The sequence below is a fragment of the Heterodontus francisci genome, chromosome 13 (genome assembly GCF_036365525.1).
Source record: "Heterodontus francisci isolate sHetFra1 chromosome 13, sHetFra1.hap1, whole genome shotgun sequence".
In the NCBI taxonomy this organism is placed as follows: Eukaryota; Metazoa; Chordata; class Chondrichthyes; order Heterodontiformes; family Heterodontidae; genus Heterodontus; species Heterodontus francisci.
The window spans coordinates 65,934,262-65,959,222 of NC_090383.1; the positions used below are offsets into that span (position 1 = coordinate 65,934,262).

Below are 24,961 nucleotides of genomic sequence, written 5' to 3' on the forward strand. Positions count from 1 at the left end.
TGTTCGGTGGTGGGGTCATTATCCAGAGGGAGGTAGGAAGACGTATCTGAGAGTTGGCGCTGAGCCTCTGCAAGGTAGAGGTCAGTACGCCATAAAACAACAACAACACCTTCCCCTGTCACCTTCCCCTGCTAACGCAAGAGGTGTAGTACCTGCCCATTTACCTCCTCCCTCCTCACTATCCCAGGCCCCAAACACTTCTTTCAGGTGAAGCAGTGATTTACTTGTACTTCTTTCAAAGTAGTATAATGTATTCGCTGCTCACAATGTGGTCGCCTCTACACTGGGGAGACCAAACGCAGACCGCTTTGCGGAACACCTCTGCTCAGTCCGTGAGCAGAATCCCGAGCTTCCGGATACTTGCCATTTCGACACTCCCCCTTGCTTTCATGCTCACATCTCTGTCCTGGGATTGCTGCAGTGTTCCAGTGAACATCAATGCAAGCTCGAGGAACAGCATCTCAGTTACCGATTAGGCACACTACAGCCTGCCGGACTGAACATTGAGTTCAATAATTTCAGAGCATGACGGCCCCCATTTTACTTTTATTTTTAGTTATTTTTTTCTTTTTAAAATTTTTTTTGGCGTTTATTTTATTTTATTTCATCTTAGTTTGTTCAGTTTGCTTACCCACTTTTTTTTTGCATGTTTGTACTTGCGGCTGTTCAATTTTCAGTCCGTTAACACCCTATCTGTACTAATGCTTTGTCTTTCAACACACCATTAACATATTGTTTGCCTTTGTTCCACGACCTTCTGGTCAGCTATTTTGTGACCTTGTCCTATCTACACCTTCTCCTTTGTTATCTCTTGCCCCACCCCGCTCTACTTGTTTATAACCTTTCACATTTCTAATATTTTCCAGTTCTGAAGAAGGGTCACTGACCTGAAACGTCAACTCTGCTTCTCTCTCCACAGATGCTGCCAGACATGCTGAGTATTTCCAGCATTTCTTGTTTTTACTTCAAAAAGAAAACCCAGCCTTCCAGATGTCAGCTGGAGACCCTGATGAATAGACTCAACATGAACAATGTTTTAAGGAGGTGGGACATTGCTACTTTATTGACTGGGGTAAGCAAAAAGATTATCCTCACACCGACGGGATTGGAAAACAACCCCATTCTGCATCCCTGACCACTGATTTTCCCATGACTATGGCGTGTTAGTGAACACAGCCATATTCTTATAAAGGAATGATGTGGAATAATTGTGAATCACCCCAAGAATCAGGTGTGTTTGGATCCACTTCCCCTATTCGGCAATATGTCCCTTATTCAGCTCCATCATTCTGCCTGTGGCACCATAATAAACCCATAATTTTACTCCCTGTTGATAGAGGATTTCCTTACAACTCGACAATATTTTGTTCTTCAAAATTTTACTCTGACTCCTTTAAGAGCACTTAAAGTTATGACAGGATGGATGAGATTGATCAAATGCTCACAGACGACTGCAAGACTAAAAATTCCAATTCATCAGATGGTAAGTATCGCCTCAATGGATCTTGCTTGCCCCACAATTGGAATTCAAATGGTACTGGATGATTTCTTGTTAAAGACCTTCCAGATGTGGGCAGTGTGTGCGAAATGCCAGAAATGTCTTATTATTTAAACCCCTCACACTATGCAATTTCCTGCAGAAGTGCGGAGATCAAGTACTTTTCTAAGTTTAACTCAAATCACGTCTGGATGGGTGGTAACGACTTTGACGGACCCATTCACTATAACATTGATCAAGTACAATGACACAAGGGAAAACACGGAGGAAGGAACCTTCTTCGCATCGCAAATTTATCTTCCGACAGTACATAAACCGGTTATATAGATAATCGAGTTTCCAATGACACTTTCATCCAGGACACGCCAGAGCTATTTGGGATCAGAGTTTATTCACTTTACTCTTGGTGTAAGGACGTTGGCTGGGATACAGTCAAGAATAAACTACAAACAATATTAGTTTATGTCAACAGAACCTTAGCGATTCAAAATTGAACAGAAGCTATCAAATCTTACCTCTTTACTGATTCATCACCGTCTTGGGAAAAGTTTGATAACACTTCTCTCCCGATATACTAATCTGATGTTTTTAGAGTGGTTGTGCCTTTGAATCACTCTTTGGTGGACTTCATTAAACCAAATGACTCTTCCCGACATCGCAAGAAATATTCTACATTGATGAACACCCGCTGGCTCCAACAGTCCTCTCTGCTGATAACAGAATCTGTCCTCGTGTTGGATCAATGGAACAGAGACCAAGATCACAGCCTTGAAATGATTGGCGATTTCATTAAACTTCAGAAATCTCTTATAGTCACTGGCCTTCGAACTATCCACAAAGAGCTTCTCTTCGCTTACAAGGGCATTAGAATCAATAGCCTTATGACAGCTATTCACATGTCCCTTTTAAAGCTCCAGTCAAATCAGGTCCCTTAGTCAAGGTATAGGGATTCTTTCCTCAATGACCCTGGACTCAATACCATAAGAGAAAAAGCCCTTGCTAAACTCACATCTCATGCCATGCTTCACAATATTAGTTCCCTTCCCACTGAGAGAACCATCCTTGTTGATACGGTTTCGTTAACTGAATCTATTAATTGGAGACTGGATATCCTCCCTCCAGTCCCATTGATAAAACAAACAGAAATCTATTACAGGAAGTGGAAGATCCTTAATTTAGGTCTCATTAAGACCTCAGGGACATTCAGGGCCCTGGTAACGGTTAGGCATCGTGTGACCGAATGTCCCATCTACGCTTGGAGCCTAATTCCACTTTCAATTCTACATCCACGATATATGATTTCCTTCATGCAGAGGAATGCACTGATCAAGTGTTCCCTATAGAGTCATAGAGTCATCTATGGCACAGAAGGAGGCCACTCGACCCATCAAGTTCATGCTGGTATCTGTCATAAATGAGCGAAATTTAAGCAATTTGGATAAGGTTCAGATAACACGAACTGCCCTGTCACCTCCACACCAATTAAACCGGATTACTGATGACATTTCCCTTTGGCGAATGGCTCCTATGCGGTCATTACAGCTTCCAGGTGTTTTGATTGTGGTCTGGACAGATATACCTGGATGATAACACCCTCTAGAGATGTCACCTGTTGTGGCCAAACTCTCCAATATATTAAATCCTCTAAATCTAGAAATTCCTACACCCCTTGTGTTACCTATTAAACTTATCAAACTTAGTATGGTTCTTAGCCAGTTACAGGGCATGGAACTGATTCTTACCTTTACCAATTACTCAGTCAAGGATACTGTGAGAAGCGCACAGCACTTGCTGTTGCAAATTGAATTAAATAATATTTAGCAAGCTCTAGATTGGCTTCAGGCTATAGGTCAAGGTATTATAGAGGCAATACCAAACCATATTGCATGGGCTACAATTGTTGGTATACCAGCTATGGATAAAATAGCAAGGGAAGGAGGGTCCCTTCAAGCCTTAGTCAGCAACCCACCTAGGAGAGGGAAACTCTGAATCCAAACCTACGGCTTGGAGACCTCACTGCCACCGTCCCGGTTCACTGGGCCACGACGGATGAGCTCCAGGCTTAAAGTGTGGGATCAGTCAGCACAAACTGTACTCCACCTTAAAGCACCACTGCGCAGGCAGGAAGGAAATCCATCCACCCCAACTATAACTCAACAAGTAAGTCCTGTAGCAATGGGAAATGGGCGAAAATAGCAGGTGCAAGATGGCACTGGCAGCTGCAGTTCCAATCCTGCATGCAGGTGGCTCAGGATATTGTTCGTTTTGATGATGACCTAGAGAACGGTAGCACCCTGAGCGACAAAGCAGCCTTTTTGAAGGACAGCACTGCTTGATCCAAAATTGGACAGGGGCCTAGAAAAGGTGGCCTAAACAAATGCTCACTTCCTTACCACCCAATTGGGTTGCTGCGGTCAACAGGCATCTCTTAATGCAGTCAAACTATGACAGAGAAGGAAATTCGAACTGCTAACCTCGCTTCAAAAGATGGGAAAAGAAACATTCTGAAACTCACCTGCTGAAAGGTGAGAACAATGCTCAACTCTGGTGACAACAGCTGCCCCCAACGACGGTCAGCCCTGTGGCCCGTGAGCTTGCCAGACTAGACATTTATATAGTGGCCCTGAGTGAGGTCCGCTTCTCAGAGCAAGGCAGCCTAACAGAACACAACGCTGGCTACCCCTCTATTGGTCAGGTAGACCTCAAGGTGAACAACATCTCTTCGGTGTTGGCTTCATGGTGAAGACTATCGCCACTAAACTTTCAAGCCTGCCTATCAGCCACTCCAATTGCATCATATCCCTGCGCCTGTCCCTCCAAGACCAGCAGCATGCAACCCTCATCAGTGTTTATGCTCCAACTCTGAAGGCCAACCCAGCTGACAAAGATAAGTTCTACACAGATCTCCGTGAACTCATCCAGAATGCCCAAAGTTGTCGTCCTTTGCGATTTCAATGCCAGAGTGGGCCATGACAGCCTGGCATGGAAGGGAGTGCTCGGAAATCATGGAGTTGGAAACTGTAATGAAAACGGACGATTACTCTTGGAACTCTGTGCAGAAAAGCAGCTGTCCATAACCAACACCTTCTTTCAACAAAAAGATCGCTTCAAGACCACTTGGATGCATCCCTGCTCTAAACACTGGCACCTGATAGATTACATCTTGGTGCACCGGTGTGGCCTAAAGGACATCCTGCATACTAGAGTCCGTGCCCAGTGCTGACTGTCATACAGACCACCAGCTCGTTCGTTCAAAGCTGAACTTCTACTTCAAGCTGAAGCCCAAGAACAGGCCTAGAGACAACCCATCAAAGAAATTTCGAGTCAGCAACCTGCAAACCTCATCTTGCAGAGATAGATATCAAGCAACCTTACGTACTAGACTGGAACATCCTGATCTCACTGCTGATTCCACTCCAGAAGAACTCTGGGAGCACACCAAAGCTGTAGTACTGGATACTTCCAACGAGGTCATCGGACCCAGCACCAAGAAGAATAGGGACTAGTTTGATGAAAATGACAAGGAAATTCAAGTTCTGCTAAAAATAAGAAAGGTCAGCTCATCAGGCTCACCTGGCTCATCCGGCCAGCCAAGTGAAAAAGATAGCCTATTGTCAAGCATGCAGCACCCTTCAATGTAAACTGAGGAACATCCAAAATGACTGGTGGAGCGCATTTACGGAAAAACTCAACTGTACGCTGATACTGGCAACATTAGAAGTTTCTATGAAGTTCATAGAAAATCTGTCTATGACCAGCATATCAAACCCAAAACCCCCTGAGGAGCGCAGATCCTACACACCAACAAGTAGTCAGTCCTGGATCGCTAGTCAATGTACATTGAAACTCTCTTCAGTGCCAAGTGCACACTGCATGATACTGCCATCAATCGCATCCAACAACAACCTGCCAAAGAAGAAATGGATGAGCCCAACTCTGGAGGAAACTGTGACTGCCATCAACCAGATGAAGAATCTAGTGTAGGTAGGTGGTAGGAGAATGGTGGGGATGTGGTAGAAAATATGGGGGTAGTGGAGGGTTAGTATAAATGGGTGGTTGATGGTCGGCACAGACTTGGTGGGCCGAAGGGCCTGTTTCAGTGCTGTATCTCTAAATAAAATAAATAAAAACCCCAGAGGCGCTGGAATTTCATCCGAAGCCTTGAAGCATGGTGGCCCTGCCTGATACACAAAGCTCCATGAATTTTTCACGGCCTGCTGGGAACAGGGCACGATTCCACGGGATCTTCGTGATGCCATTATCATCACTTTGTACAAAAACAAAGGAGAAAAATCAGACTGCTCCAACTATTGTGGGATCACCCTCCTTTCTACTGCTGGGAAGATCCTGGCTAGAATACTTCTAAACAGGTTTGTGCCTACCATTGCAGAAGAAAACCTCCCAGAGAGCCAGTGTGGTTTCAGAGAAAACAGAGGCACCACAGACATGGTATTTGCACTGAGACAATTATAGGAAAAGTGTCGTGAGCAAAACAAAGGTCATAGACCTCACAAAGGCATTCAACACAGTGAGCAGAGATGGACTTTGGAAAATACTTGAAAAACTTGGATGCCCACCCAGGTCCCTGGCCATGGTAAAGCAGTTTCATGAAAATCAGTACGGAGAAGTCAAGCAAAACAGCAACCTCTTAAGTCCCTTCCGTATCTCCAATGGCGTGAAGCAGGGATATGTTCTGGCCCCGACCCAATTCACCATCTTTTTCATGATGCTGCAGCAGGTAATGCAAGACCTTAAGGAGGGAGTTTATGTACGCTTCCAGACTGAGGGTGGCCTTTTCAACCTCAGGCGTCTTCAGGTTCACACAAAGACACAAGAAAAACCCATCCGTGAACTTCTTTTCACCAATGACTGTGCTATCCTGGTCCACAGTCAGTCAGACCTGCAGCCTATAACAGCACATTTTTTCCAGGAGGCACAACTCTTTGGACTAAAAATCAGTTTAAAAAGAACTGAAGTCCTGCATCAGCCTGCACTCCAAGAAGAATATAGACCACTAAGCATCGTCATCGAGGGAACTGAGCTGAATGCCGTAAAGCAATTTACTTATTTGGGGATCATGATCTCGTTTGATGCCACCATAGACAAGGAAGTGGACAATAGGCTCTCAAAAGCAAACAGTAAATTCGGCAGACTCTACAAATATGTGTGGAGCAACCACAGCCTCAGAGCACAGACCAAACTCAAAGTGTACAAAACCATAGTCTTCACCACCTTTCTGTACAGTGCCGGGTCATGGGTCCTACACTGCTGTCATTTGCGCCTTCTAGAGCACTTCCATCAGCACTGCTTCTGCAGCATCCTCAAGATCCGCTGGCAAGACCGTATCTCAAACACTGAAGTTTTGGAAACAGCCAACATCACCAGCATTGAGGCCATCCTCCTGCAAAGTCAACTATGTTGGGCGGGTCACGTTGCCCGGATGGACGACAGTCGCCTGCCCAAGATTGTGTTGTATGGTGAGCGACCATGGGGAAAAGGAACATAGGGGGCCCCATGCAAACGTTTCAAGGACTCCCTGGAGAAGTCCCTCTCTGTGTGTCACATCGACCATCGCCAGTGGGAAGTGCAGGCCATGGATCGTGATGCCTGGAGATGCTACATCAGGAGGGCTACAGCCACCTTTGAGACTGAGTGAAGAACCAGCATGAAAGAGAAAAGGAGGAGAAAGACAGATCCAATTGCCCCCAGCAGCGACTACACCTTCACATGTACCCGCTGTGGCAGAATCTGCTGGTCACGGGTAGGCCTGACTAGCCACCAGCGGGCCTGCAACCAATGACTACAGCCTTCCCAAAATCTTCATCCGCGAAGAAACGCCAAGGCCAGGGTTAGCTTCTGTTACTAAATCTGCTATTGAATGGATCACTGATACTGTCTCAGGAACATCTGGAAGTACTTTTGGTGCCTTCTCATACATCATTCAAGTACTCACTCATGATCCTCATTTTGGTTATTAAATAAAACTTCTCTTCAACAGTGAAATGTGGTGGAATTACCTTTTCCAGCTTTTTCCAGATAAAATAGATTTCTTTGGATTTAAGAATAGCATCTAATCACAGTATTGAACAGTCCTTTTGTAAGCCTACCAATTGATGTTCAAGACTCATCTTCTACCACCGCACTTCACCTGAGTCCTCCATTTCATTGACTGGATTCAACTATTGCTTGCTGATCTTCATGGACGTGGCTCAGCGTGTCAAGCTTCAGTCAGCTCATCAAACACTGAGACTTCACCTTGATTTGCCTGACTGCCTCAAACTGACAAAATTTATTCCTACCCATCATTGCTCAGAAATCTCTCTCCTTTCTAATAAGTATGAAGATTGGCCTTGGGATGATTTAAACGAACAGTGCTGGTAGCGCATGCTTCGAGTATTGTACATCTCGCACTGTTGACATTGTTCATTGTACTCTTGGGACCTCATCTGATAAATATTGGCACTCTGTTGAATGCCTTGCTTGCAGACATCACTTGGCTGTTAAAAGAAGTCAGGGAGGAAATAGCGGATGCTCTGAGGATCATCTTCAAATCCACACTAGATACAGGCGAGATACCAGAGGATTGGAGGGTAGAAGTGGGGTTCATAAACATCTTTAGGCTGTAGTGTGCCTAGAGATACAGCCTGCCGGACTGAACATTGAGTTCAATAATTTCAGAGCATGACAGGCCCCCCATTTTAATTTTATTTTTAGTTATTTTTTTCTTTTCCTTTTTAAAAAAAATTTTTTGTGCTTATTTTACTTTATTTCATCTTAGTTTGTTCAGTTTGCTTACCCACTGTTTTTTCATGTTTGTACTTGCGGCTGTTCAATTTTAAGCCAATTAACAGCCTATCTGTACTAAAGCTTTGTCTTTCAACACACCATTAACATATTGTTTGCCTTTGCTCCATGACCTTCTGGTCAGCTTTTCTGTGACCTTGTCCTATTTACACCTTCTCCTTTGTTATCTCTTGCCCCACCCCCGCTTTACTTGCTTATAACCTTTTACATTTCTAATATTTTCCAGTTCTGAAGAAGGATCACTGACCTGAAACGTTAACTCTGCTTCTCTCTCCACAGATGCTGCCAGACCTGCTGAGTGTTTCCAGCATTTCTTGTTTTTATTTCACTATTTTTAATGGCTTGTATATCTGTTTCCTTGTGTACTCCTGTTCTAGATGCACGCACAAGAGGAAATAGCTTTTCTATATCTACTCTATCGAATATTCTCATCATTTTAAACATTTCAATTATTTCAAGAGGCAGAGGTAAGGGTAAAGGAGAAACTAATGGGACTAAGTGACGACAATCACCTGGACCTGATGACCTGCATCTTAGGGTTTTAAAATAGGTTGCTGCAAAAATTGTGGATGCATTGGTTTTGATATTCCAGAACAGTTCCCACAACTCTGCTATTTAAAAAAGGAAGAGAGAAAATATCAGTAGTAGGCAAAATGCCTGAATCTATTATTAGAGACATGGTAACAGGACACTGACAAGGTTCATTCGACTGGTTCATCGGATGAGAGGACTGTCCTATGAGGAGAGATTGTAGACTCGGCCTACATTCCCTGGAGTTTAGAAGTACGAGAGGTGATCTAATTGAAAAATACAAAATTCTTAAGGGGTTTGACGAGATAGATGCTGAGAAAATGTTTGTCCTGGCTGGGGAATCCAAAACACAGGGTCACAGTCTCAAAATCAGGGGTTGGCCATTTAGTACTGAAATGATGAGAAATTTTTCACTCAAATGGTTGTGAATATTTGGAATTCTCTACCTTAGAGAGCTGTGGACGCTCAGTCATTGAGTATATTCAAGATGGAGAGCAATACATTTTTGGGTACTAAGGGAGTTAAGGTATATGGAGATAGTTTAGGAAGGTGGAGTTGAGGTAGAAGATCAACTATGATCTTGTTGAATGGTGGAGCAGGCTCGAAGGGCCTAATGGCCTATTTCAGTTCCCATTTCTTATGTTCTTATGAACCAGTTTAAATTTAACAGAGATACAGAATAGACTAAAACTTCTGAAAGCGGGTTGCAGACTGAGGCTCAATGTAAAGAGGGGGGCTTAATATGGAAAGGAACCCAGATCCGTAGGGTTTTTGACTCTTGTAATATCCCTAACCAATTATGTTCTGGAGCGGGCAAGTGTTCCTTAGGACAAAACCCGCAATGTCACACAGACAGCTGTCCCAGGATTTTCACCATGCTTGCTGCGATAGGCCCAGCGGGAACTATACCTGCTGGCAATAGGTCTGAGTTGCAGTCTGAGCCTTAGGGAAAGGTAACTGACATCAGAAAGATCAATGACCTTTACAAAGTTTCTCTTCTGTTCTGAGGGCAATGAGGAAAATGTTTTCTTACCTGACTCTGAGTACAGTAAATGAGCCATCCTTCATTCCTAGAGCAAGCTGTGATCCATCACTACTGAAGGCAACACAGCGTACTGCCTCTTCCATGTTACAGCGTGCAATAAGAGCATGGTCAACAAGGCTCCATAAACTGCAAGAAAAAAATTAAACATCAAATATGACAACATAAAGATCTTTTTGTATTGCCCTCTGAAATTATCATATGGCTTAACTTTTATGTTCATTGAAACCTATTTGCTTTAATAGATATTTTCTTTTCCAAACTTTTTCTAGAATATTCTTGAAGTCAGAAGTTAATACTAATATCCATTTTTCTGAAGTACTGTCAGAACAATCATGATTTATATTCTCTATAAGGTAAAACACCATTAATATTACACTGTAAGAAATATTTCACTAAATTGTAAAGGCATTCATCCTTCCCAAATTTATAAAACTTATGATTACTATGTAGCAATTTAAAAAAAACATTAACCTATTGTGCCTGGCAAGAATGATGTATATGCAGGTTGAACACTCGATTTACACCCAACTTGATTTTTTGCTCCATTGAAATCAAGCATTGTGTAAATCATACATCTGACATGAATGTACCCCGTTCTCACTGAGCACATTTGGCTAACATAGGGGCCAATTTATGGACAGGTGAAAATCTGAAACAACAGAAAATGTTAGAAATACACAACAGATCAGTTAGCATCTTTGGAGAAAACAGATAAGTTCATGTTTTGGATTCTAGCTCTTCCTCATAACCAAAAAAACTAAAGATAGCCAAGCATTTGAATAGAATTAAAACAAAGACAGGGGTTGAAACAGACATGTTTGGGCACAATTTTAACTCTATGTAAGTGGACGGGTTCTGAATGAGTTAAAATCTTGCCTGATGTACCAGTGAAATGTGTAACATGCTTAAATGAAAAACAGATGATTAAGATAATCTTAATGTCAGACATGGAAAGAATATTTAAAAGAGTTAAAGGCATAATAGAAATAAACATTATAGAATAGCTGAAGCAATGAGAGGAACCTCCAAGGTAGAAACAAGAAGATGAGAGACACTGAAAGTCCGTAGATTAGATCTGAAAGTAAAGAAAGAGATGCAGGCAAAATACATTTGGGGTCGCTGGCCTTAAAAAAAGAAAAAAGAAATAAGCCAACATTCAGAGCACAAACTCCCCTGTCAGTACTGTGTTCTGACAAGGTATATTCACCTTAAGTATCAACCAACTTGTCCTCCCTTGAATACTGACAGACCCACCCCACGTCATCAGCATTCTCCACTGTAAAGAAAACAAAGTCTATAATGTCTGAAGTTACTAAAGGGTAGGAATCTTCAGATGCTAAGAAAAAATATACGTTCTGTTCCCTGAGCTTTGTTGGAACAGTGTAGAAGGCTAAAAACAAAGAGATAACAGAGGGAACAGGACAGGGAATTAAAGTAACAAGCCACAGAGAACTCAGGCTCAAACTTGCAGAGATGTTAGGCAAAATATAGTATTGCACTGAAAAATGGACGTCCAGGGACAGAAAATGAGTGGAAATTTCACCCTGTAGGACTGTTGACTTTGCGTCCTGATGTATTTTCTATTAGTAGGACTCTGCATCAGTGAAACCACCCACCTCAAACAAGCAGATATGCCATTTAAACACAAGTTAGGGTTTTTTCCATCCTACATACCATTTCCTGCCATTCTGGCATGCAGAACATCAGATTCTCTGTGAAATGGCTTCTAAGGTTGCTTGACAGTGGTAAGTACGTTACGGATCATGGAGTAGACAAAGTAATATTAAGTTAAGTCTATTTTAGCCATTTCTTGACTGCTGATATTCATTTTTTTGTTTGTTTCCCCCTGCCCAGGTTTAAGATTCTCTAATGTGCCAATTGTTGTAAATCATCGCTCCCAGCAGCGTTACTGGCACCAATGAGACTCCTACTGTTTGGCATATTTGGAAGAGGAGGATCTATGAAAGACTGAACCAGAGATGCTCTGTGTCTATCCATTGGAGCCTACACACACGCACCTACCAAGATGAACACACCTTGCTTTGCAGACAAAGCCATGATGGCAAAGCCTGCATGCCAACCTGCATGTCAACAAGTGACTTTGTATCATACAGATAGGTTGTTTCACAATAACTTAAGGTATGATGCCCTTGGAAGATGTGAGTGTAGCATTTTAATTTATATCGCACCGAAACATTTCTCAGAAGCACTCCAATCACTTTATTTCAGTGATGCTGCATGAGAGAAAGCATGCCAGGGTGATCAAAAGACCGTGATGAAAAACGTGGTCTACCATTGGATGGCCGGAACGCTGGCCTGTTGCAGGTGGTAGGCCTTTTTGATATGGAAACTAGAGCCCAATGAGGTATATAGGATCCCTGTTGCAATTTTATGAGACACTGGGCAGAGCGTGCCAGCCAAAGAGAACTAACAATGGTAAGTTTAGAATTATTTTTGTAGGGCTAGGAAGAGCAGAGTGCTCTTCTGTACTCCACAAGTATAATGTGGGCCGCAACCACATTATAAGACCATCATTGGATCCTAATTATCATGGAGTAATAAGACTTACATCTGATTCAGGCAGGTCTTTAAGTCTTTTAAAATTCAATTGACCAAGTATCTACAGCCTTTTTGGGACAGGGTTCCAGATTTCCACTACCCATTGTGTGAAAAATTGGTTCCTGATTTCACTCTTAAATAGTCTAATTTTAAAATTATTCGCCCTTTTTCCTAGAAGGAGTGAGGAGGGAGGCAAAATAGAGAGGGCAAGCTCAAGGCAGCAGTAGCCTGTAGTATTGTTGTGCTCCTCCTAGTTCTATGTAACCATAAGTATGAAAAAGCTAGCTTACCTATTCATCCAGCGGTTCTCTCCAGCTGGTTAGACCACTGTAGACCCAGCACAATGCTCAACCCAGTTATGGGACTATCCACACTATACGGGCTGTAGCAGTTCAAGAAGGCAGCTCACTACCAGTTTAAAGGCAATTACGGATGGGCAATAAATGTTGGCCTTGCCAACACATCCCATTATTGATTACAGAAACAATGAATACCTTAAAACAGGTATTAGGTCCTTGATTAGCATATTTCAAGGTGCCAAATATCTGTTTCAGGTGAGAGATATGGATGCTTGGAAGTTATGTCTTCTAATTTGGCATCCTGTGCATTTCTGGGGGAGATTGAGAGATTGCATCCTGAAATTATATCCCCAAATCTATTATTTCACCCCTAAATGGACATGGCAGGGACCAATTTCTCTCCGTTTGACAGATGGAGACCACACATTTGAGGTGGGTGCAAAAGACTGCATGTAAATGATATTTAAAGGGAAATTAAAAGGAATATCAGAACAATGGGATAAAATTTTGAAAGCTTTTTGAAAGGCTCAGAAGGCACCTCAATCCATTAGCATCTTTTGTCAAGGCTAAAAAGGGAAGTGTCTAAGAAACGATAAGTAAAAAATGAATGGGAAGTAAACTTAAGGTGCAGAAATATGTTTGGATACAGTTACAGAGAAATGCAATACTCAAATCTCTGTTTGATGCCTCCTGAAGTAGAGGTGCTGCTGCATGATGTGGTTACAAGGAAGGTTCACCTCTCTGTCACTGTATAATGCCATCCCCTTGGGGTGGCACTGCAGCAAGCTTGCAAAGAGGTGGAGCCAATTTTCACACCAAAATTGATTGTTGTCACTGGATGTGCCAGTCTTATGCTGCATGATAGCTGCAGGTACCCATGCAGTAGATGGCAAAGCACTACATCTGGCTTGTTCCTGAACTAGACACTCTAAAGACAAGTTACCATGACCTTTTATTTTACCATGATCATTGCCAGGTAGCTGTACTGGATCCCTGCAGAAACAGTTGATAGCAATTCAGTGGGTGTGGTCAATCAAGTTACATTGGGCTAGAAATGGTTGTGCCTTGATCTTTGGGCACAGGGTTCACGATTTGCAACTGGCCTGCACTGGGTGGGCAGCATATAAATTTGGTGCACTAACTCATCTGCATGATTGTGTCCTATGGATGAGCTACTAGCGTCATGTGTGTTGCTGACTGCCTCTGTGCTCAACACTAGAACTAATCAGCACTGTGCAGCCTGCCTGCTCTTCTTAAAGGCAGTCTGTCTTTCTTAAAGGGAAACTGCACTGAAATTTTGGCAGAATTCAAATGATTGAAAAAAAGAGAGGGTTCCCGGGTGAAAAATGTGGAGCCGGAGGTATTAATGCTGGAGGGGATTAGTAGGAGAGATACCATGGTTCTGCAGAGGGCAGAAGGCCATCAGAAGAGAGCGGAGCAGAAGCCCAGGAAGGTCAATTCCCAGAGTTTAGACCTGAGGACCTGGCAGCAGTGCCACAAGGACTCTAACGACCTCATGAGCGTGGTCGAGATCAGTGAATGCATCTTCACATGACATCTCCTGTCCACCAACTTCTCACGTTCCTCAATACAGTATACCCCCATCATTCACCCAGGAGTACTCCCTCGCACTTAGGATTCACACTTCACCATCACACACCTACCAATGCTGCTAGCCTCACAACCACCGCTCACAGGCTCTACATACTTGCAACTAGTGGAAGGCACAGTGGAACAGAATCACTGACATTCTGCCTTCTCTCGCTTGCAGGACAAGGTCGCACACAATAGAAGGGAGCAGGGCAGAGCCAGCAGTGGACAAGTATGCCTACATGTCCTGAATCCTACAAAGGAGATGGCTCTCCACATCATGGGACCAGCTGCAACGGGACCCATTGCGACTGGCATTGCTGAGAACATTGAGGATGATGGTATGTTCCTGTCTTATGCTCCTTCTCAACTCCCAGAACATCCTCATCCTATCTGGCATGAAAGGCAAGCTACTGATGGTGTGACCATAGACCTCTTGCTTCCCAACCCCACCCCACCCCTTCCCTCAAATCAACCTTCCCCTTCCAATTTCCTGTCTTTAGACAACCAAGTACTGCTGCTTGCCTCACCACAATAGCCCAAGGAGGAAAAGAGAGAGCAACCACACAGCAGTTGAAGAGGTCCTGTCACTTGATCTCACACTTGCAGCCACCATCTCAGACACTGGTACTGCACGTACCACTGCACGGACGCAAGTATAAAGTTGGGATCATCTGGGAATGAGTGGACTGCAGCTAGGCCAGGGAAAAGGATGATTCATTATCCAGCTCACCAGAAGACGAGGTTGCAGATGAGTTCTGCAACACAGGACTCAGATGAGGACCTTGGTGGGCGGCACACCGAGATGCTGGGTGCATTGGCTGGCCTGCCAGACAGCCGACTGTCACTATCAAGAAGCATGGAGGAGTCAGGTCCTATTTGTCAGAGGGCATCGCACAGAGCTTACACTTGCCACAGCCTCTGCTCCATCTCCCTGTTGTACCGCAGATCCAGAGGCATAGCGCTGCTGTACCCATAGCTGTTGCAGTCTTCGTATGGACAGGTCACCCACATGCCTGCCATCCCTACGAGGATGCAGCAACACTCTTTGGAAATTCCACGATCTCACCACAATATTCAAAAACATTCTAGAGTAGTTCCAGACAATTTACAATAACAGATTGTTACGGACAGGTAGAAAAGTTTGTGGATGGTTCCCAGTGTTCACCTCCCAACTGACTAAGTGTGTTTTGTTAACATGTTGCGTTAGCCCGAGTGTTTTTTGGGTCAAATAAATAGAAAAATGACAGGTTCTCTCATAGGTTAAAAAACATATAACTATTTATTTATTACACAATTTCCGAAATGGTCGCAACCTCACACACACATACAGAAGATTAGATAGATAGCGAGAAAAAGGGTAAGTCATTTAAAGTTCAACGTGAGGTAAATTGTCGTAGTTTACGGTAAACCTGTTGAATCTTCAGTGCAGGCCCGGGTGTTAGTAATCTTGCACTTGTTGAGGTGTTGTAGATTTCTTGGTAGTTAAAACTTCAGACTGGTGGTGGTGGTCATGTTAGGTTCTCCGCTGCAGTAAGTTGAAGTACAGAATTAGCAGCAGGACTTCTTCTTTGCTTGGCTGGATCTCTTTCACAGCCTCTGGCTGGACTGCTTTCTGAAGGTGTTGGCCTAATCTCCCCTCTCTCTCTCCAGAGGGTTACCTTTCTAAGGTAAAAACGTATCACTTTAGAGTTTCTGTTAGGAGACACATGGCCCACACTGCCGGCCAAGACCACACAATAAACCAGGATGCAGAGACTGTGGCTATTGATTGATGTCTGAATGGGGACCATTCTGTTAACAAAGTGCTATTTCACTCCTATTCAATTTTGGATTGAGTGCGAGTCCATCTGTCTCCAGAATCCTTTGCCAGTTCATTCATGTTGATACGAGTCATTAATATGCAACAGTGCTCTTTTCAATTTCAAAGGGGTTCTACCCAGAGCTATTTCAGATGAGGTTAATGAGTTTCATCCTTGTAGACAGGTTTATGGATTTCCAGTACAGGAGGGATCAGGTGACCACTACTCCATTTTGACTGTGGTACAAGTGTCCATGTTCTTGTGGTTTTGTTTAACAGTTGACTTTTTAAATTCACAATTCTTCCATTATACTGTTTATTTCATCACGGCTCCTTCGGTGCATGACACCTCCCCACAAAGGGGAAAAAAGTGAAATTCCTTGGTATTTAATTTTTGTCTTTTTTTGTTTTCTCTCAAAAAGTATAGGATAGCACACATGTATACATTTATCCCATGCATTCTTCAGGTTATCATGACGACTGTACAGGCTTTTTGGTTGCACTGTGTTTTACATTCTGGACAATACATCTGTTATAACGTTGTTCTTTCCAGCTATATGTACAATTTTCAGGTTGAATGGCTGGAGAAGCAAGCTCTATTGAAATAGTTTGGAATTTTTAACTTTGAATTTTTCCAGGAATTTCAGGGGGTTGTGGTCGGTGTAAATTTGAATTTCTCGATGTCCGTTATTGACATAGACTTCGAAATGTTGAAGGGCGAGTAGGAGCCCTAATGCCTCCTTTTCTATAGTGGAATATGTTTTTTGATGTTCGTTTAATTTTTTGGTAATTTTGTGGTAAAAGTGTCCATGTTCTTGTGGTTTTAACAGTTGACTTTTTTAAATTCATAATTCTTCCATTTCATTGCTTATTTCATCATGGCTCCTTCAGAGCATAACGAGATGCTTTTAAAGATTACCTTACCTGCAATTTGGGTGCTTGGCCCTTTAAGGAACGCTAGTATAAGGCTCATCTTGCAGGTTCACATTCTTGTTTGCTGAGTGATTGGCAAATTAATTGCCTGGACCTACATGGTCCAAATTTGGTATCCTGGTATCACATCAGCTGAAGTATTCATAGTGTTCCAGCGCACGTTGGAGGCACCCCCACATGCGCCTTTTCTTGATGGAACAATGTGCAGGTCATGCAAGAAGTGACTGACAGTGCACAGTGCTTCAGAAAAGCAGTGCTAAGCTTCATTTGCTGAAATTGACATTAATTGCCAATTAAAACCACCAGAAAGTTAGGCTTGTCATATTTAAAGACAAGATTTATGTTGTCACAATGCCACTCAACCTCTTAGGAACGGAACAACTGAAACTGTGGCGTTTTATTTCGTAAATTATTGTTAGAGATATTTAAAATTTTAAATTCAAATTTTTTCCTTACTTTTTTGTCTCTTTTTCTCTCCTTACATTTTTTCTTTCTCTCTATTTTTCTTATTTGATTCTAATTCACCCTATTCCATTCTCTGTCATTCCTCTGTTTCTCAATCCATAAGTCTAATTTTTTGAGACAGATTTTTTGTCACAACATTCACCAAGGTCCCAGATGCCCGCTGCCCTCGCCATTATCAATTTAGACATCCAGCAACTGGCAGGGCAAAGTTTTTTCAAGCTGAAGACTGAGGGAAAAAAGCTAATTAACAGAGCACACCATGAGATTCCCCGCTCCTGCAAATTCCATAGCAACATATATGATCTACAAAGATATCTTTCCTAATCATACAAAAAACAAGTTTGTGTTCGAGTCAAGTTATAATTAGGGATGTCACAGAGAGGTTGTTTTACATGGCTACTCTTTTAAAAATTCATACCTGGCAGAACAATGTTACGAAAACATGTAATAAAGGACAGGAGAAAAACAGCTGGTCCATTGAGGCTGTCCTATACTGACAACTTCTATACACATCACCCCCATCCAGGACATGCTTCCACCACTACCACACTGGAGAAGCATCTTTAGGCTAATTTATGAATAAAGTTTGGGAGATTCTTCTCCGACCCCCAAAGGTGACCTAACATGTTCCAGGATAGGTCAAATCATGTTTAACTAATTTGATTGAGTTTTAAAATCCAGTCCGTTAACTCTGCTTCTCTCTCCACAGATGCTGAACTGCTGGGAATTTCCAACATTTTCTGTATTTATTTCTGATATCTTTTTATGTGGCTCAGCGTCAAATTATGTTTGATAGTTACTCCTGTGAAGTGTCTTGGGTCGTTTTAAAACATTAAAGGCACTATATAAATGCAAATTGTCATTCTTGTTGATCACACATCTTACGAAGCAACTCAAGTGTACAGATAAAAAAAACCCCACCCCCAGTGATGATTGACTCCCTCCAAAATGATGGTCAGTCCTTGACACATCTCATCCCTTGGCTTTCTCACTATTCTGTGAAGTCATCTATTCAGAGAGAATCATTTGTTTTGGGCTGTTTTAGTCTATCTTAGGCTTCCATGTGATTTATGCTAAAGTTAGTTCTACTTGGAGTATCCCTATTGAGGAAGAGCATGCTGCTCACTGTTTTTACCTGGTATCAACCAGGAAAGGAATCATTTATTATACCAACTATCTCAGGCTCAACCTCAGATTTTAATTTGTTTACTTCTCTTCACCTACCTTCTTATTGTTGTACTACTAAAATACTTAGTTATGTTTTATATTTCCAGTTATAGCTATTACAAGTCCTTCTTTGACCGTCTGTTTATCCTCTAATCATGGTTCCGTATGCTCTGTATTCATCCCAGTGAACTCCTTTACCTTTTTTCCTACAGGATTTATGTACAGTAAAAGCTTTGTTATCCGACATTTGCCGGACATGAGAGGTTCCAGATAAGCAAAAATTCCGGTTAATCAAAAGTTGTACCTGCCAAGGAGGGTGGAAATCCAACCTTCCTCTCTGAAGTTATTGCCAGGAGAACGAAGGGTACCCAGGGTCTGGCATTGGGAAAGTCAATTGTTAATTTTTCTTTAATCTTTTGGGTCAGTGCACCAAGAATCCACCCTTTCCAACGGGCCATCTCTCAGTGGAGATCGGACATGGAACTCTGGAGCAAAACGCGTCTGACTGCAACCAGTCACAGAGACAAGGTAGCATTTCTAACCACAGATGGCAACCTGAATTCCCGTGGAAATTCCTGATAATAGAGCTTGCCAGTTGGTAAAGTGCCGGATAACAAAGCTTTTATTGTATGTTATTCTTCCTTCTTATTTGGTTCCGATCAATCCATTAATTCATTTAGCCCTCCCCTTAGCCTTGCCATTTTGCTGCTTTGTTGAACTGAATGTCTGTCAGTTGCAGGCAATGAGGACACTATAGAAGTAGAAATCATAGAAAGTTTAAGGCAAACAACCTGACTTCCAGCTCAATAAACAACAGAGAACTTTGGACACCTGGAGAATTTGTTTACAAAGAAGTGACAGGTCAAGATTGATGAAGGTCAAAAGGATGACCTCCTGTTGTCTGTTTCGCTTTTGAATTGTTTTGAGTTGGAGTGAACTGGATAAAAAGGGAGAGAACTTCCAAGGAGAGAAGAGAACTCCCAAGGAGAGGAGAGAACTTCCAAGGAGAGAAGGGAATTCTCAAGGAAGGAGACAAGGGAATGAATTCCCATGGAAGGAGAGAAGCACCTCTCTAAAAGACCCTGTGTCAACTCATCTCGTCTCCTGTCTTTGAAGAAAAGCCTGCTAAATTAATTCTCAGCGCCACCTGAAAAGAACTGTTCTAAAAGATCCCAGTGATCTGTCTACGTATACTCGGAGGCCAGACAGTATGCCAGTTTTGGAACATAACATATCTCATCTGCTGTTTCTTCAAAAATTAGCAAGTGTTCAGCCTAAGTGTTTTTTTGTCTGTAATAGAGCTCTAAGAACAAAATCCCTTTTTCTGCTTAACCAGTGTATATGTGTGTGTGTGTGTGTGAGAGAGAGAGTGTGAGGGGCTAAGATAAAAAGGAAACTTTAATATTTCAATCTGTGTTTATGCTTTACTTTATTACTGGTTAAGACTTGTTTTATAATAAACGGATAATTTTGTTTATTAAAGAAACCTGGTTGGTGTGTTTTATTCTGGGATAAAAATACAGTCTATGATTGACCATATCGGCAAGTGGGAAAAAATTAAATATATGTTGAGACCTGTGGAGAAGTGGAACTAGAATAAACAGTGCACTCCTCCCACCTCGGTCGTAACAACATATAATTACCTGAATTGCCTTCCTGTCGCTGCCACTGGGAGCCCACCTCTGGTAAAAGTGCACGGAGGTGAGAATATTGGGGAACCAGTCCGATGCTTCGCTTTCAGAATTTCTCCCACCCACCACCATCCCCCAGGGACTGGATAAAATCCAGCCAATGAATAAAATTCAACTTAAAATTCTTTACCCCTCATAAGACCCCAATATAGAAAATAGAACTCCTTCATGTATGGATCATTTTCACATATTTAATAAACTCTAATCTGCATTTAGTATTTTCATTGAACTAAATCATTTTTGAATAAACAGCACGCGAAAGGCTTTTCTGTTGAATGTGAATTTATATCTTCAGCAAATGGGATCATAACTTCCAAGCTTCAAAATGCAAGTGCATTGCCTGAAGATAGAACTTGTGATTACAAGTCTCTTAGTCAGCATACGAGTTTCCTCAGCTGTGTGAAACTCACCAGGGTCAACAAGGTAAGAACATAGTGGGGATTCACTGTTCATTAAAACTGACAAGCTTTAAACAGTGAAACTGCATAGCTGCCGGGCTACCTATGTGGAAGACTTTTGCTCACAGCACCTATTCAGAAAGTCAAATTTCACTGCTACACAGGTGATTTCCAGTTTCTCGGAAGCTATTTCACCTACTTTGGACTTAACTCACCTTGTTCTGATCTTCCCTGCTGTCAGCCTTCACTGCAGCATGGGTGCAGTTTATGCAGCTCTATATTGAACCTCTGATGAGGAACAAGATAAGCAGCACCAGGAACACCAACAGCACCAGCATCAGCTGCCTTCTCAGTCACATGCCCATCCACAGGGCAGAGGAAATGGACACAGAAATCCAGCTCTAAGGAGGTGATACCCCCAAAAACAGGGTCTACAGGCAGAGGATCAGCTTTCTCGACATGTCTAAGCACCAGTGCCTCAGGAGGCTCAGGCTTTCACAGTAGTTTGTTGCTGACATTTGCAGCCTCCCGAAGCAAGACCTCCTTCTCCGCTGGCCGCATGGACATGCATTGCCAGGAGCCATCAAGGTGGCTTTCAATGGAGGGTCATCCCCGGTTCTCTGCATCTCCATGGAATTGTGTGCTCTCTTCTCCTGCAAGGAGAGAAAGTAGAGAGTTATGACTGTGAGAAATGGATTGCGTGGAGAGGAGGAAATGACAACATTTGTGGAGGCCGATTGTGAACCATGGGTGTGAGATGCCATACAGTGTTAGCTATTCAGATGGGGATGTGAGGTGGCACTGGAGAGGGAAGAATGAGTGGAGCTGCAAGGTGTGTTGGACTGAGGATAGCTGGGCAGGAAAATGCTGGGGAAGTCAGAGTGTGTGTGGGTTGGCACCTTAAAGTTAGATCCTGCCTTCATCAGTCATTGAATCTCTTGGGGCAATGTATCCACGTTTGAGGGACTACACTCATGCCGCTCATTCACTCGGCCACCTAATCTTGATTTGAGATGTAGGGCTCTTCCTCCTGTCCACTTCATTTCTGTCCCTCAGAACCCACAGGAGGACCTCCAGGGAAGAGTCAGTTACCTGGGGATGGCCTTCCCACATCTCGCTTCCATTTCCATGGTTGCTGAAACCTCAGGAAGCAATGCAGAATTCAGCCATTCTGACCCATACAGGAGTCCCTTTAAACTAAAGGTCCTTCCTTTGACAGAATGCAGGTCACCACCATGCCCGCACATTGTGATGGATCAGGAAATCCAGAATGCGGGATACTAATGCTGTGGCTGAGTTGAAGAGCCACGGGAAAGCTTTCTGATAAAACAAATGGGTTCCTGACCTGTTGTGGGAAACCCACCCCTCACTGTGAGCAGGTCTATTTTGGTAGAATTCTGCCCAAAGATTATACCCAGTGTCCAACCAGAAGGAGGGGAGTTATCATGGGGGAGTAATGCAAACATAGAAAATAGGAGCAGGAGTAGGCCATTCGGTCCTTCGAGCCTGTTCCACCATTCATTATGATCATGGCTGATCATCCAACTCAGTAGCCTGTTCCCACTTTCGCCCCATACCCTTTGATCCCTTTAGACCCAAGAGCTATATCTAACTCCTTCTTGAAAACAAACAATGTTTTGGCCTCAACTGCTTTCTGTGGTAGCGAATTCCACAGGTTCACCACTCTCTAGGTGAAGAAATTTCTCCTCATCTCAGTCCTGAATGGTTTACCCCGTATCCTAAGACTATGACCCCTGGTTCTGGACTCCCCCACCATCGGGAATATCCTTCCTGCATCTACCCTCAAGCAACTCAGCTGTTAAGTGATCTGCAAGATATGCATGATTCTCTGGCTAAACTTAAGCAGTAGACCTTGGCAAAAGTAAGTCAGATGCTTTGTCATTACATGGCAAATGCTATTGAGGGATATTTGTTTGACTGCTACACAAGAAGTAGTTATGGAGCAAGCGCACTGGACCTTTGTTATTCCTGCAGGGTTTCAGTCATTACAGTGATACCAGTGGACGATTTACTCAACAAGACATTGGTTAAGCTACACATTGATGACCAATTAGCCCAGATTATTGAGACCATAATAAAGAAAAAGTTTGTTTGAGTCACACAGTGACTTAATTCATTCACTGCAACAAGGCAAAGGCCATTGGGGGTTGAAGGAAAATAGATGATCACCATGATCTAACTAGTAAGGAGCTAGGTTGAGTTAGGTTGAAATTTGGAAGAACAATTTCCTGATGTACAGATGTCAGAAACAACCTGCGGCAGGAATTTCAGGTTAGTACACAATACCAAATGATCAAGATTGCAAATAAGGATAACCAATGGCTGAATCTTACTCATCAATCATGCTGAAATCAAAACTCCAAGAAGAGCTTTCTCCCAGTTGAGGAATTTCATGATTGGATCAAGAGGGGCATTCATCAATTTTTATAGAACTAAGGTTCTAGAAAGGGTGATGATGGATTCTCCCATCACTTCGATGGATGAGGTTTCAGCAAAGGGACTGGTTGTTCACCATCTAGGTTGGTGTCGTCTGTTATGTGAAGTTAAACCAAATTTTGATTTGCCGACATTTGTAGATATTACATACAAAATTACTGTTGAATGGGTGGGTGAAGGCACTGGCTTTGTGCCGTGCTTGCTCATCCTGTAGGGACCTGACTCTGTTCTCCTCAAATGTTGAGATTGCTTGATGACAGAGACTGCTCCATTTGGATCAGTCCATGGTTGTTTTTCCCATGTAGTGGGGTCCAGCTTACAGGCTGCGAGATTGGCTTTCAGATAGTCTTGGTATCTAAATTTGGGATGTCCTATGGTATGGGTTCCCATGCTCAGCTGGCTGTAGAGTACCACGTTTAGTATGCGGAAATCTTCCATGTGAACCAGATGGCCAATCCAGTGAAGCTGAGTTCTGAGAAGTATGCTCTCGACACCAGGTATGCGACACCTTGCAGGAACTGAAATGTTAGGGATTTTTTCCTGCCACTTGATGTTATAGATAGATCTTAAGCAGCAAAGGCGGAATGTGTCTAGTTGCTTTATGTGACACACGCAGCTTTGTCTATGCCTCACAGTCATAGCAAAGTGATGTGAGAACTACTGCTTGGTAGACTTTGATCTTTGTTTTGAGATAGATCCATGTTCTCTCCAAAGCCTGTAAGTGAGCCTGTCAAATGCTGAGCTTGCTTTTGCCAGGCAATGGGCGATTTCATTATTCAACGTGCTGTTGTTGGAGGATGCTCCCAAGATAGCAAAACTTTTGAACTGAGTTGAGGGGTGTATTATTGATTGTGACTGTGGGATCTTGGAGTTTGTGGCCAGGGGCAGGTTGGTACAAGATCTCTGTCTTTTTCAGACTTATTGTAAGGCCGAAGCATTCTGAGGCTTGAGAAAAGCGGTCAACAAGCAGCTGGATGTCCTCTGGAGTGTGTGCTATGAGAGCACAGTCGTCAGCAAACAAGAGTCCACTTAGTGATGTTCTTTGATCTTTGTGAAAGCCTCGAGCCTTTGCAGAGTGAAGAAGTTGCCGTCTGTCTTGAACTGAATGTGTACTCCTATGTCGAGATGTTTGAGTGCGTACAAGAGCATGGCCAAAAAGTAGATGCCAAACAGAACTGGAGCCATTATGCAGCCTTGCTTGGTGCCATTAGTGACAGAAAATGCATCTGATAAGGCACCATTCTACATCACACTGGCCATCATACCGTTATGAAACGTGCAGATGACCCGGACTATCTTTTCAGGGCAGCCATATTTAGAGTCAGTCATAAAGTTATACAGTACAGAAACAGGCTCTTCAGCCCATCGTGTCGGTGCTGGCCATCAAGCACCTATCTATTCTAATCTCATTTTCCAACACTTGACCTGTAACCTTGTATGCAATGGCATTTCAAGTGCTCATCTAAATACTTTTTAAATGTTGTGAGGGTTCCTGCCTCTATCACCCCTTCAGGCAGTGTGTTCCAGATTCCAACCGCCCTCTGGGTGAAAACATTTTTCCTCAAATCCCCTCTAATTTGTACAGCACCTTCCACAGGCCTTCACGTTTTACTGTGTCAAAGGACCGGGCCAGGTCAACGAACAACATGTAGAAGTCCTTGTTCAGTTCACAACACTTTTTTCAAATTTGACGTGTCGCAAAGGTCACGTCGACTGTTCCTCG

The 24,961-nt window shown here is 42.9% G+C and overlaps 1 protein-coding gene across 1 annotated transcript in view; it reads right to left on the minus strand.

Annotated features, from left to right (window-relative positions):
- Positions 1 to 24,961, minus strand: part of LOC137376798 (echinoderm microtubule-associated protein-like 6) — a 741,885-nt gene that overhangs the window by 440,201 nt on the left and 276,723 nt on the right. Inside the window, exon 9 of the mRNA XM_068045814.1 lies at positions 9,867 to 10,004. Coding sequence (XP_067901915.1) covers positions 9,867 to 10,004 — 138 coding nt within the window. The remainder of the gene's footprint in view (positions 1 to 9,866; positions 10,005 to 24,961) is intronic.